Source organism: Numenius arquata, chromosome 1, assembly GCF_964106895.1.
Source record: "Numenius arquata chromosome 1, bNumArq3.hap1.1, whole genome shotgun sequence".
Taxonomy (NCBI): Eukaryota; Metazoa; Chordata; class Aves; order Charadriiformes; family Scolopacidae; genus Numenius; species Numenius arquata.
The window spans coordinates 62,780,169-62,795,587 of record NC_133576.1 but is presented as its reverse complement, the minus strand read 5'-3'; the positions used below and the strand labels follow the sequence as shown (position 1 = coordinate 62,795,587).

Here is a 15,419-nt window from a genome sequence, read left to right as displayed (position 1 = left end):
GAAGCAATTAGGGCATTTGAGCAATCTTAACTGTGCCCTAAAGTGAATTCACATGTGAAGTATACGACCATAAAACTTGCTCCTGGGGATAGGAGTAATTAGATTATTATTCACTGAACTGATCTGTCCCATATATTAGTGTAAGCAACAAAATCAGTATTTGCTTTGACACACTGGTTCTGACATTATATAGTTCATACCTGTGAACTCCAGTGCACCAGTAGACCATAGCTTTTAAGACTAATCTACTGACTTTGGCCATTTGTATTTGAACAGCCGTCAAGAGGCAACCATGTTGCAGCAGCAAGGGCCACCAGGTATTTGGAAGCCATGGTTGCTCCTCAGCATCCTTGTTGTTCCACTTCTTTCAGCGAGCAGTCTCCCTCAACCCTCCTTTAGTTACATGTTTGACTCAACACTTGATTTGTCATACAGGCTTCTTTTGTTCAAATAATACAATAAGTAGCAAGCTCAGTCCTGTACACCAGTAATCCCTGTGCACAAGTATACCAGAGTACAATGCTGAATTTGAGAATTCAGAGTCATTCACCTTAACGGTTCTTAATACATTTTATCATCAAACTAAAAATCATCAGGAATCATACATGTTAATTGGTTAATTATCTTTACAATAAATATATGATGAAACTCCAATCTTCAACATCACTGGTACTTCCTATGTAGCCCTTTTATGCTATATTTATATAATATATATATGAATGTATGTATAGTTATATATATAAAACAATTAAAATGAAATTGTTTCGTCTATTTAAGTTTATTATACCTATTACCTATATTACCTTTATAAGTTCTTCAGAGTTCAGGCAATGGACTTCCTGACGTCATACTCTTTTCTAGCTATTTCTCAGTCATATTGTCAGCTTTATGACTTCTTGCCATGTGTATAGTAATTAGATTTTGTATTTTTCAAGTCTTCTTATAATCTATTCACAGCATATACTTATGTGCTGTTGTACTTACTTTGGTCTTTTTTTTGAGGGGTGGTATTATATTTGTTCTTCCTTAGCCTAGGATACGTGTATTACTTTTCATTTGTTCCTAGGTAGATTGAAAGAGAGTAAATACAATAGTCAATGCTCAAAAATGGCACTGGAGAAGAATATATACAATATACAAGTGTCAGATCCAGTGCTTGAAAACAAATACTAATATAGTTGCTCACCCTAATTGTAAGTGGGCAGGTAAGCTCCGTGTATGTTAATTCTAATTACTTTTTCCCAAGAGCAAATATGCAATATTGTAAACCCATCAGAACACTCCCTAGACATTACAGTATATTTGAAAGTCAAATAGATTCTAATTATTTCATGCTAAGTTCAGTGTGGTTGTCACTCATGTATCTTCAGCATGTCCTTTAATGACCAGCTGCACAGACAATCCAGATTTGGAAAATGCCAGAAACCTGTTTTTAGAACAAAAGTACTACTCTGTGATACCGAGTACTTCTCTGACAATTTTGGGTAGCTGATCACAATTAATAATTATTAAAAAAAAAAAATCCTAATGAAATCTAACTTCTGGAAAACAGTATTTGCATACAAACATGTTTATATTCAAAAGCTATGGTGAAGATGGTGTTGAACAATTTTCATGCAGATTTTTTTTTTTCAGTCATAGATTGCATAATCAGAATATTCAAAATTTTGTGATGATGGTTAATAATTTTTTTTAATTTTCTTTTTATCTAGTCTATTTCAGTCCTTGAATCACTGTTGCAACACATATTCAAATTTATTTCCATCTAATCTAGCAGACTGTGGTATAGAGTTTTTCCATTTATCACTAGATCTTAAGATCAGGCATTTGGCATGTACTGAATTTAGAGTTCTTAAATCAAGTATTTTTATGAATCCTGCAAGAAGATTCTTTGTATTTTACAGCAAAATACAAATTATAGAGAAGAGTTTGTGCATCTTTGTATACATATGATGTATATGTGCACGTATATTAAAAAAGGGTCATAACTTATAAGCCATAACAACTCTACTGGATCTTCATCCTTTTTTCTCAACCCTCTGCTTGTTCATTTTGAACAGAAGAGCTAACATATTTATTCCTATATTTTAGTATCATCTGAAAATGAAAGATTTTATTCATTTAAGAATGATTAAGGACCTAAATAGTTCTACGATAAGTGAAAGACTGCATTGTAAACGGAACATTTCTAAAAAGCAGTAGATGTGTAAACTGGCCTCCAAAGTTTTGTGGGGGAGAAGGACTTAGTAATGAATATAAACTGTAGTAGGCAAGAAAATATTTTCTTTTTCCCCATGCTTATGAGAATGTAATTTTTGAAGGGGAGAAAAAAGGTTATATACAAAGGACATAAAAGCACTTGTGAATTGTTTACCCTAAGCATTTAAAGGACGAAATAGGCATGACATTAGAGATGTCAAAAGTATCTTGGCTACTTGCATGGAAGAATCATTTCACAAATGCAACTATGGTAGAAACATATCCCACTTCTAATGTCTTCTAGAAAAGAGTAATATTTTCCATGTTTTTACATTTTTTCCCTTTCTCACTCCATTTGCAAAACCTTTTCTGATTTTGATAAGTTACTCTCAAGTGGTCTGGAGTCCTCTTTTCTGATTTTGAAAAATTTTGTAAATATGAGATTTGTGGTTTAAAGTGTGTCTTATAAAGAGTAAGAGAGAAATATTAATTAATGGATTCAGTCATGCTATCAAGAATTTTAGCACTGTTAATGGTTAGAACGAAAGAAAATCCAGCTTGTAGGACAAAGTCCTGCTTTGATAAAACTAAGCCATGGTTTACCTTTTCCTTCTGTAGGAACAAGGATTAATGAAGTACATTCAGCCAGTCCAGTCACAAAGAACACTAATTGCTGATCTAATTTGGTAGTAGAGGAAGGAGCCATGGGGAATAACCACTGAATTAATTTATCCACTGGGGGGGATATTGCATAAGAAGAATATTTTTATTAAGGGAGAGTTACAGGAGAGGAAAAGTTAGGTTTACATCTGACTGTATCAACACACTGTTACATATTTGTGCTGAAAATACATCTACAGATTATATACTTCAACATTTTTGTTTTCTTTCATTTTAGCTGTGTCTCTGGTGCACTGTGACTATGTGAAAATGACATATTCTCATTCAAGTCTTATTAAATCATATGTACTTATCCTTATAAGAAGTAATATATTTTACCCCTATATCTATATCAAATAGTTCTTTGCAGACTACTTCAATCTTATGAGTGAATTAGCTGGAATTTATAAGATTTTAGAGATTACAGAAACAATTCTTAACCAATTTTAACACAGCACACTGTTTGCCCAGCTCCGGCAAAGCCAAGTATATCTGCTTTCATAGTCAGCTGCTGTGAATCATAGTACCTTCACTGGTATATAGGGTGTAGTAGTCTAATGCGTTAAAAATATGTATTTAGGACAGACTGTGAGGATAATTTCATATCTAGCAAAAAAAAAATTGTTGTTCAGAAAGATCATACTTGTCCATTATGTTAAAGGTTAATTTAGAATTTATTGTGAAAAAATAAAACTGTGTCTGTGTTCCCATCTTATTTCCTGTATGGAATCATACTTGAAATCTTAGTTTGATTTGACAACGGCAGGCCATCAGATTCAGAGCCCACCTGTTTCTCTGGTGCAGTGTTCTTATATTGACATCACTGCACAGAAAAGCAAACAAAAGTACCCAAAGAGTCTTCAGTGCAATAAATGTTTAAAGCAAAATTGCAGGAAAAAAGTTAAAAGACCCATGTGTGAAGCACAAAGTCAGATTAGTTGTAATTTTCTTTCTTGCCCACTTTAAAGCTGTATTTGACAGCCCAAGCCTGAACTAAATCCTTGAGTAATGTAAAGACTCCTCACACTAAATAAGAAGAAAGTAGTACTATGCAATGCAGGGGAGTCACCAGCAAGGCAATGCATTTAGATGTTTTCAAGATCGGTTAAGCGCACATTCAAGAATGTCTTATGTCAAATGTGTGTAATCTCTCTGGCTACTCAGTAAATTGAAAAGACTGTGTGATTCATGTTGGATAAAATTTTTTACTATATTTGAGTGAGCGAACCTCAGATCTTTTGAAACTGAAGTTCCCTGTGTTTAAACTGTGTAAAAGATAGTGACAATGTATTTTTGAAGGAGCTGTTTACTGAAGTGGTTCAGGAGTTAAGCTGTTATTGTCAAATTTCTCTCCTACCTACTAGCTGATACTGTCATTCCATTTTCAAGGTCACGGTAAAGGTAGTCAGTTATGATTCTCCTCAAAGAGTTTTGGCAGGAGATAAATAGCTGCCCGTGATCTTTTATAGGATATTAATAGGTGAGACACTTCTCCACCTGACAGCAAGCTGTCAATCAGAACCTGTCAATTTGAGTTGTAAAGAAGAGAATGATGTAGTGCCCTTTCATATCAGTCATTGATTCAATGACTCTTCATGAAATTTAGATCTTTGTGTCAGTTCCATTTACAAAAAAAACCAAACAACACAACAACAAACCTGAGTTATTATCTCTTGAAAATAACATTTAAAGTGGAGGTTTTTGATACTCACTGGTAGCAATAGAGATAAACATTTAGAAGTATTTAGAAGTATGCACCATCTCTGTGATATTAGAACAAGGCAGTTTACATGATGAGTAAGTTGTGCCTGCACCATTATAAGTATAAAGTAGATTTTTGTGGTGTTTTCCCCTAGAATTTGTATATTACTCTAAATTCAGTGAACTGTGTTTAAGGAAAAAGTCAAAGATAATCCCATGCAGTAAAATATGCCGGTTGTAAACCAAAAATCAGCTGCCTTGAAGAAATGTTCTTTAATGAAAGGTCAGTGTTACGTTCATATATGTATGAAATATTGAACTTAAAAGTATACATCTTTTTTTTTATTTATTATTTGAAGTGCTGACATTTTCAGTCTTTTTAATTGACTTAGAAGCCTCATGTTATTTTTTGCTATAGTAATGAAAGGTTCTCACATATATGACCTCTCAAGTAGCAACAAACACAACTTCATGGAAAGTATCTTTTATCAAATATATTGTTTTCTCTTTATTTTTTTGAATCTGTGCTTTATAATACTAAGGTAATACAGGATACATGCACAAATATTTGAAGGCAATTCAAATAATTGTGTTTCCATTTTCCACATGAAAAACGTTTTATTTATTCTGTCATTTAAAAAAAAAAAAGGAGAAACTTTTTATGAAGATAAATTCCCAGTCAGAAACACACTTATCAAGTGAGTAATCTGGATAAATTTTTCCCATTTTGAGTTTATGTACTGCTGCCTATGCCAGTAAAAAAGAAAGCTTTAACCATGCAACTTGTGCAAAAACAGATCCAACCAAGGAGAGAGGAAAAATGGATCATAAATATATTAGATTAAACCTATTTATTTTTCTTTAAGAGTAAAATATTGATACCACATGAATCCCTTTTAATAAAAGACTTTATTTTCAGGTTCTAAAGGTTAAATTTTTATTTTTTTTTTCACTTTAAAGAAACAGTTTGTATGTGCATGTCTGTTTTGTTCCTTCCATTTTTAAAAAGTGGATGAATCAACTGCATGAGGAAATATATAGTCTCCCTTTGATGTTGATGTGAATCACAGGTATTATCCACCACAGATTGGTGAGGGAAAATATGGCAAATAAAACCAAAAATACTCTGTAATCAGCTATGTGCTTTAACATGAGATTCAGAGAAGTTTTCTGGGTAGTGCTTTTCTGATTCAACTGATATTTACAATATGCATCATGTACTACAAATGCTGTTACAGAGTATAGCAGTAAATTTGGCTAGTACTGCACAATTTTAAGTAAATTTCTTTAAATAATGCATAAGAAAAAGTTCTTACTTGAGCTGTGCTTTCACAGCCTGCTGGAATGTATCATAAATATCCTGTTGACAGATCACATGAACAGCAAAATTTGCAGAAAGTCTATTTATTGCAATCTTTCTTTTGTATCAGTTCAAGAAATAGACTGAAGATAATGGAGACTGTTCATTACTGTCAGAGGAAAAATATTTCTTTGTATTAGTATGTACTTTGAGATTACTTATATTTTGGTACAGCATGTTTGTAGTGTTATGTACTGATCACATGCATACACACACAGAGCATTAAACGGCAAGAGAATATTTGGTCATATACCTTAGTCCAGGATAAAGAAGGAGGAAAAGTACTAGTATACTTGATTTAACATAGTGAATGATAATATGGTATGTTTGACCCTGGTCCTCATAATAGTCTAATTGATCAGCTTCTATATGACCTTGTGAAGAAGATAGTTGTGTTTCACATATATGTGTAGTTATGAAGGTATAGTTTTGAACAACAATTTTATTCGGGCTTTTATATATGTACTAGTAAATTGAAGAGAGGTGCTTGTACCCAGAAACTGCTAGGTTCTTGGCTTTAACAAGTCCCCTTTCAATATATAACAAACAGTAATTAGATTTGGTTGATAATTTTTGCTTTCAATACAGCATACAGTTAAGGATGACACATACAAACTGTGTATGTGTATTCAGGATTACCCTGTAAATAGTTACAGTATTAGTTTTCCTCTTTTTTTTTTTTTTTTTTAGCTCTACTGTAGAAAGATTTCTTTGTATAAATTTTGTTACAAAATATACTAAGGGTTTGGGGTTTTGTTTTGTTTTGTTTTTTCCAGGAACACTGATGCACCATTTCTTCTTGTCCTTTCTTATCTCCATGTCCATACTGCTCTATATGCTTCAAAAAATTTCAGAGGAAAGAGCAAGCATGGTTTATATGGGGATGCAGTGGAAGAAATGGACTGGAGTGTAGGTATGTTACATGTATGTTACGTGTGCTTCTAACATCAGTGGAGGAAATTCATGTCCACCAAATGCAGCAATTTGGATGTCTACAGTATATCTGATGTGTACAGTGTGTCCTTTATACTTAGGGGAAAGAAACAGTAATTTCAAAAGCACAGTAATCTGATCTTTTGTAATATCTACTTTATGATTCAAATTATTGTGTCCTACAAATGCCTGCTCTCTTTGACTATGAAGGTAGTCCATACAGCATGGACTTAGCAGAGCTATGGACACCTTAACTATGGACATTTGAAGCAGAGTGGTTCAATCCAATTCCATGAGCTTCTGGGTGCCATCTGGGCTCTGCAGGTTGTCCTCATAAAAAAATATGCTAACTTGAAAAGTGACCACATGATACCGATAATTGATATGAAAATATTTTCAAATCAAGTGACTACAATATGCTCTATTAGCAAAAGTAATTTGCTAATTATTTTAGTGAGTTGTCTGAATTAGTGAAATCCCTCAGGTGAAGTCCACTTCTGTTCATGAAGAATAGTCAGACCCAAACAATTTGCCCTTCAGAGCCTTCTGTTCTCTCTGAGGATGGAGAGCAGTTGATCATTACATCTTTCCACAAGATTCCTTTATCTCTAGATGTATTGGAATGAATCTCTGATTCCAGAGATAGTCAGCCTGTGAAAACAACTAAGAGGTCATATATGAGAAGAATCATATTGGAGAATAGCAGTATTAGGAGCTAAAGATGAGCTTACATTCCTCTTTCCCATATACCCCAAGTCGATTGTGTTCCCAGTACAATTCAGTACAACTCAGTTCTTCAACAATTTTTCTTGAAGAATTGGCTTTCTTCAAGAAAATCTTGCTTCCTTATTAAATTGCTCTAAACAGATATTCAGCTTTGGTGCATACATATTTTTAAACCGTGCAGTGAAACATAATGTATATTCCTTTGCATATTTTGCATCAAGAGGTCTAGTTGCAGGAGAGAGGAAAAAAGGCATCACAGCACATTCAGTGATTTGTAATGTATTTAGTGCAGTATTTGTAAAAATGGGGAAAACCCTTGTGAGAAACTATGATACACCTATTAGGAAGGGTTTTCAATGTGGAAGGTAATTGGATTAAACAGAAAAAAACTCTTTTGTAAATCAGGTTTTGTAACGAAAGTGGATTTAATTCCAGTTGTATCACACCCTGTATCTTTATCACGTCTGTCAATTACACCCTGTATCTTTATCACGTCTGTCAATGGCCTCCAAGCATTTTGTCAATCAAGTGCTTGCATTAGATAAAAGTATGCATGTGTTGTCATTTCTGCTTGTATCCATGTTGTAGTAAGCTACTGAGCATTAGCTGGCCTTACTGTCTGTTTTTGATTTTACTGTTTCTTTTCTATTCCATGATAGTTAGCTTATCCCAGCCTTATTGGTCATTTGCTGCTGCGATTACATTTTGCTGCCTCCTTCAGGACAGTGGCTCCAGGGTTCAAACAGCAAGTTGGAAACCAAGGCAGCTGACATGCTGCTCATTCAGGCTATTTAATGATGCAGAGGTGGTAACAGATTGAAAACCACTATTCCCTTCCAGAATGAACACAGGCTTTTAGATGTGTCAAACAAACCAAACGGTAGGACAGAAGCATGTTGTTAAAAAAGCTTGGGATAAATCAGAAAGAAATTCAGCGGTGACAATTTCAAACAAACTCAGAGAGGAGATAGATGAGTTTCCTCATGTATTGTCCTTTAAAATCCATTGCAGGTGCATCAGGGGCAGCAGAGCTAGCTTAATCATGTCATAAACTAGTATACAAGTACCAAATTTTATTTCAGTTGGGGGTCTGGTTACGTGGTTTCACTTATGTCTTGTGAGACTTCTCTGTTGACAGATTTTATATTTGCTCCAAGAGGTAGAAAATATGTTTAGTCCCTCTGTTACTTTAATAGAATGATTAAAAAAAGATAGGGCTGACATTTCCAAAGGAGTGTGAAAGAATAATACAGTTTGGGTTTTTTGGTAGTTTTTTGTTTGTTGATTGTTTTGTTTGTTTGTTTGTTTGCGGTTTTGTTTGTTTGTTTGTTTTTTGGTTTGGTTTTTTTTGGGGGGGAGGGTGTTGGTTTTATTTTTGGGGGTTTTTTGTTTTGTTTTTTTGTTTTTTATTGAAGGGAGTACTTACTTCTATTAACCTCCACTGAAAATTCCAGGCTTAATGCATCAACTATGTAAACAAAGTAGATTTATTCACTGTACTGCTGATGTCAGTAACTAGTATTTTCTTGGAATGCCTCTGATAATGTTATAGTAGAAAAGTCAAACAAAATTGTCTGGAAAAGCTGAAAGAGTGAAAACTATAAGCTTTCCACAAAGGGAGTTTTCATCATTCGCTAGACAGAAATTAGTATTTATGCTTAGATGAATGTAACTTGCAAAAGCAATAAGAACGAAATAGCCCAAATAAAATAATATGCTGCACAACCTCCTAATTAAAGAAAACACAAGCATTGGAAGAAAAAATGAGTGTATGGAAAACTGCATTATAGTGCAACATCAGAAATGTCTGTCATCTGGTCGTAAAACAAACTTCAACTCAGTTCTAAAAGACACTTACAATGTGTTATCTGCTGAGTAGGAAATATTATGAAAACCCTGTTGTGGATGAGTAAAAAATAGAAAAAAAAGTAGAAGAGAAGTTAGAAGTAGAAGTAGAAATTCAGAGTGCCAGGTACCAGTGATGAAAAAGTTATATTCAAGATTAGACCATGAAATGCAAAAGAAATATTGTTCCTGATTTGAGAGATCAGCTGGAATCAGAAACAAGTCTTTAGCTGCCATTTGCAAGAGAAAAAGCAACAGCCTTTCTGCTAAGACAGAGAATTTCACTCAAACTGAGAATTCTAAATAGAAGACAATTACTCCATTTTCATTTGTTTACTTATTGAGAATCAATTACCTAATTGGACAATAATTCAGTTATAAGGCAATCTCCATGCTAGGAGGAGAAAAATCTATAAGACACGTGAATAAAATACTCCCTTGAATATTTTGTGTTTGTGACTTGTTAAACTGATACTGTATGATTACAGTCCATGTCAAAAATATGGAATACAAAGTCTCTGGATAAGCTTTGAGACAATGAATGTCTACTGCTTTTGCGTACTGATGTGCATATAACAGAATTGAATGTTTAAAGCATTCACAGTTATAATGTCACTGCATGTGACATGCCTAAGAGAGTTATTCTCTGGCTAATAACATTAATTTTCTTTCAATGTAAGCTAAGCACCTTATTAATGCTATTAATTATAATTCATATGAGAGCAGATGAAATAATCTTACAGGCTAAAAATGGAAAAAAGAAATGATGAATGAATTAATGCAATATTATCCTTTTCTTCCTTCCTCCCTTCTTCCCTTCCTTTATTCCTTCGCTCCTGATTGAGTATAGGAAGAAAAATGGACATGTTCAGAAATTGGTTTTGATGTAAATTGCATTACACTAATTTAGTCCAAAACAGATCACTGCAAAGAGTTTTGGAGCCCCCTATAGACTTGCATACAAGCTGTGTGAAGACACACTAATTTGACACCACTTTGCAAATGGCTGTTTGTTCTTCTGTTAACAGTAGGAAAAGTACTTATCAGTTCTTAATCCTTTGTGGAACAATCACAACTGAATGGTTTAGGTGTAAAAAAGTCTCAGAATTTTTAGTCTGGTGCAAGCGAGGTAACTCTAGAGTAGGGTCCTTGTATGGATATCTTTACTATGTGAATGTCCTGCAAGCTGAAAAAAAAATTAACTGGTGCTCTGCCATGATCTTTTGACCTGTCTTTGGATGAAGTTATACCAACAAAATATTACTATCACCTGATGTTAGTTAATTAGAAGAAAAGGAGTGGAAATAAATCCCAGTACATCTTACATGTAACTTGTGTTTGAAATACCTTAGAAATTTTGGTGGAGTTGTATATGAAGAGAGTCTCTGCCCAGTACAAGAGGGATATGGGCCTACTGTAAAGTGTCCAGCAAAGGGTCATGAAGATGATGCCATAACTGGTTGGCTGGATGAGGGGAGGGCAGCAGATATCATCTACCTTGACTTCAGCAAGGCTTTTGACACTGTCTCCCATAACATCCTCATTGGAAAACTAAGGAAGTGTGGGCTGGATGAGGGGACAGTGAGGTGGATTGAGAACTGGCTATGTGACAGGACCCAAAGGGTAATGGTTAATGGAACAGGCTCAAGCTGGAGGCCTGTAACAAGTGGTGGCCCCCAGGGGTCAATACTTGGTCCAGTCCTGTTCAACATATTCATCAGTGACCTGGACGAGGGGACAGAGTGTATCCTCAGCAAGTTTGCTGATGATACCAAACTGGGTGGGGTGGCTGACACCCCGGAGGGCCGTGCTGCCATCCAGAGAGACCTGGACAGGCTGGAGAGCTGGGCAAGGAAGAGCCTCATGAGGTTCAACAGGGAAAAGTGTAAGGTGCTACACCTGGGCAAGAAGAATGTCAGGCACCAATACAGGTTAGGTGTGGACCTGCTGGAGCCAAGCTCCGAAGAGAAAGATCTGGGGATCCTGATAGACAGCAAAATGACAATGAGCAAGCAATGTGCTCTTGTGGCCAGGAAGGCCAACGGAATCCTGGGCTGCATAGGGAAGAGTGTGGCTAGTAGGTCGAGGGAAGTCATTCTCCCCCTCTACTCTGCACTGGTGAGGCCACAACTGGAGTATTGCATCCAGTTCTGGGCTCCCCAATTCAAGAGGGATAGGGAACTACTGGAAAGAGTCCAGCGAAGGGCAACAAAGATGATTCAAGGATTGGAGCATCTCCCTTATGAAGAAAGGCTAAGAGAGCTGGGACTCTTTAGTCTGGAGAAGAGAAGGCTGAGGGGAGACCTTATTAATGCCTATAAGTATCTCAAGGGTGGGTTGAAGGAGGAGGGAGCCGGACTCTTTTCAGTGGTTCCCAGTGACAGGACAAGGGGCAACGGGCACAAGTTGGAACATAGGAGGTTCCACTCGAATATAAGAAAGAATTTCTTCACGGTGAGGGTGACAGAGCACTGGAACAGGCTGCCCAGGGAGGTTGTGGAGTCCCCTTCTTTGGAGATTTTCAAGACCCGCCTGGATGCAGTCCTGAGTAGCATTCTCTAAGCAATCCTGCTTCGGCAGGGGAGTTGGACTAGATGATCTATATGGTCCCTTCCAACTCTAAAAAAAAAAAAAAATTCAATTCAATGATTACGGGACTGGAGCATCTCTCCAATTGGAAAGACTGAGACAGCTGGGACTAGAGGTGTGTTCAGCCTGGAGAAGAGAAAGCTGAGGGAGGATCTTATTAATGTACATAAATACCTGAGAGGAGGGTGTAAAGATGATTGGGCCAGGCTCTTCTCATTGGTGCTCAGTGACAAGAATCAAGGGGCACAAACTGAAACACAAAACATGAGGAAAAACTTTTTTGCTCTGATGGTAACCAAACACTGGCACAGGTTGCTGAGAGAGGTGGTAGAGTCTCCTTTCTTGGACATATTCAAAAGCCATCTGGATGTGATCCTGGGCTCCAAGTGACTCTGCTTGAGCAGGGCAAGTTGGAAAAAGTGAACTCCAACCTCCTGGTCCTTTCCAACCTCAACCATTCTGTGATCTTGAAGAAAAAAATAAAGGTATTCATTAAAGTAAATTCATATTTTGAAAGAAAATCAGACATAACATTTGAAAATCAGTCTATAGGGACCAATGAACTCTTCACTGAAGCAAATAAAAGCAAGATAATCTCATGATGCTCTCCCTCCCTACTCCTCTCTCATGAGACCTCACCTGGGTACTGCATCCATCTCTGGGGTCCCCAGCAAAAGAAAGATATGGACCTGTTAGATCACGTCCAAAGGAGGACCACAAACCTTGGATATCTGAATAAATTGAACGTTACCTGAGGAACGTTTATGACTTGTCAAAGCATTTGTGATACTCTGCTACACAACTCTGTGGGGCGATATGTGGCCTATAATGAAATACAGCAAGGTAGAAATATAGTATACTTCATTGAGAAAGGCCAGATAGGGTTCAGTCTAGTAGGACTAACTGAAAATCAGACCACTTTTCACACTGTTTTTCTTTGATTCAGCTATGATCATGGTTAAGAATTGTCCATAAATGTGTATCATTACACAGTGCTTTCAAAGAGGAAGGGTAGGGCAAAAGCTCTGCCAAGTCAACTCCAGACCTTTGTGGAAACATCTAATTTGCTTGTTTCGTGTTTAGATTTCCCACTGTTGTAAAACAGATTATATCAATACATATGTGTAGGATTATGCTGTGGCTCTTAATTCATACAGTGCCTACATGTGAGATAATAAAAACCAAATGCTTACATGCCTTTAATCTGATGAACATGTGCATGTTTAAATAGATAATACCAGATATCCAGCTTTGGAGTCCTCAACAGAGGAAGGACATGGACCTGTTGGAACGGGTCCAGCGGAGGGCCACGAAGATGATCAGAGGGATGGAATACCTCCCTTATGAAGACAGGCTGAGAGAGCTGGGGTTGTTCAGCCTGGAGAAAAGAAGGCTCCGGGGAGACCTCATAGCAGCCTTCCAATATCTGAAGGGAGCCTACAGGAGAGCCGGAGAGGGACTCTTTGTCAGGAGATGTAGTGACAGGACAAGGGGTAATGGTTTTAAATTGGAAGAGGGGAGATTTAGATGAGATATTAGGAAGAAATTCTTTACTGTGAGGGTGGTGAAGCACTGGAACAGGTTGCCCAGGGAAGTTGTGGATGCCCCATCCCTGGAAGTGTTTAAGGCCAGGCTGGATGGGGCTTTGAGCAACCTGCTGTAGTGGAGGTGTCCCTGCCCATGGCAGTGGGGTTGCAACTAGATGATCTTTAAGGTCCTTTCCAACTCTAACCATTCTATGATTCTATGATTCTATAATACGCCATGTATGTGGATTCATCACATGCTCTACTTTTAACCTGTATTCAACTCTGGAGTGATGTGAATCAGGGGTCTAAGTGGGAACCATTCCAATTTAATATAAACCATTTTATTGACTCCTGTGGCTTTTTTCTCTGTTTTAGTAATAGATGTACCACTGCTTAATAATAGATGGAAAGAATGTTTTCAGAAACAAAACAAAAGCTACTTTTGGCAAATTGTAAAATATTTAGGAGACGAAAAACTGAACTAAGACTTTTTGTAAAATTCTTGTTCTGATGAAGATATAATAGTCTAAAGCATTCACAAAACAAAAAGAAGGTTCTAAATGTTACAGCCAAAGAATTCTTGAGAGTCTGAAGGATGTTACATTCCCCCAATTTTTCAGTTTTTATGTGACTTCATAATAGCATGTGATCTGGCTTCAGTTTCTTAGTAAAAGCATTTACTTTCTCATTTTATAATAATTATTTTAAACTTACCAGCCTATGAGGTCCTAAACTTGACTTACTAGTTTTATTACAAATAAAATATAATTTTAATATTTATTTCAAGTTGTTCTGCCCTGGCACTGTATTCCTAGATTTCTAAATTTTTTAAAATGTTCTTTCCTATATTGAGCAGTAGCTATTCTTCTGGGAAACAGCATAGAATTGGTAAGTTTCATCTGAAATCTGTCTCTTTTAAATATAATTGGCTGTTGTGAATTCTTACATCTTTATTTTACTTTACAGTGTAAAGTAAAATAAAGTGTTTACTTTCAACCCTGTTTAGAACCCTACTCTGTTAGGATCAATCTAAAAATGTACCATAAATCTTCTGAGAATTCTGAATTATGCTAAAAATCAAAATAATTGTTGATAATATGAAAGGAAAAAAAAACCCAAATTCCTATTGCTTTGAGAGAAAAGAATAAGCTATCCTTATTTTTTATTCTTTTTTTTTTTTCAGAAAAAAACAACTTGTATACAGAGATAAGCCTGATTTATCATGGTTTTTCACTTGATGTCATTTGTAACGGTGCAAAGCCAATTTAAAAGATAAGTAAAACAGAATAATGCCACATTATCAAAAGTGGTGGATAATCGGGCTCAGATCATTTTATCCAGCTATTATGAATGTGACATGAACTTCACTGAGCCCAAAAACTGGAGAGTGATACCTGATGCTAATGGTTCATTCCTTGACCTTGCTTTTCTGAGTTTATACTGGTATACGTCGCAAGTCTAGAAGATTTATTTTTAAACTGGTTTTGTTATCCTGAAAGATGTTCAGCCAGCTTCTCTGAGGAAGAAGATATTCAGGCAATACAGGCACTCAGCATTTCCCCACCCATTCTGCCATCCTGCTCTTGCCCTAACATTAAGAGACTGTTTCTTCAGCTAAGACAGTAGTTAAGCTCTTGAAGCACATTCACTCCTTAGGTCAGATCTGGGAAAATTGTCAGTAAGGGTGCAGATTAAAGTCATTTGTGGTTCTGCCTTTTATGATGTGGATGCTTTCCAGTTACAATCTGGGCTAAAACCCAAACTCATTTTATATGTCACTAAGCAGCAATGACTTTCAGTCACTACTGAATGGGACTGAATTTAAGAGGTGACTAAGTGATGAAAGACACCCATTTTGACTATGATAAGCCTCCTGA

The 15,419-nt window shown here is 36.2% G+C and overlaps 1 protein-coding gene across 1 annotated transcript in view; it reads left to right on the top strand.

Annotated features, from left to right (window-relative positions):
* Positions 1 to 15,419, top strand: part of STS (steroid sulfatase) — an 88,754-nt gene that overhangs the window by 13,169 nt on the left and 60,166 nt on the right. The window contains exon 5 of the mRNA XM_074149419.1: positions 6,697 to 6,833. Within this exon, the coding sequence (XP_074005520.1) occupies positions 6,697 to 6,833 (137 nt within the window). The remainder of the gene's footprint in view (positions 1 to 6,696; positions 6,834 to 15,419) is intronic.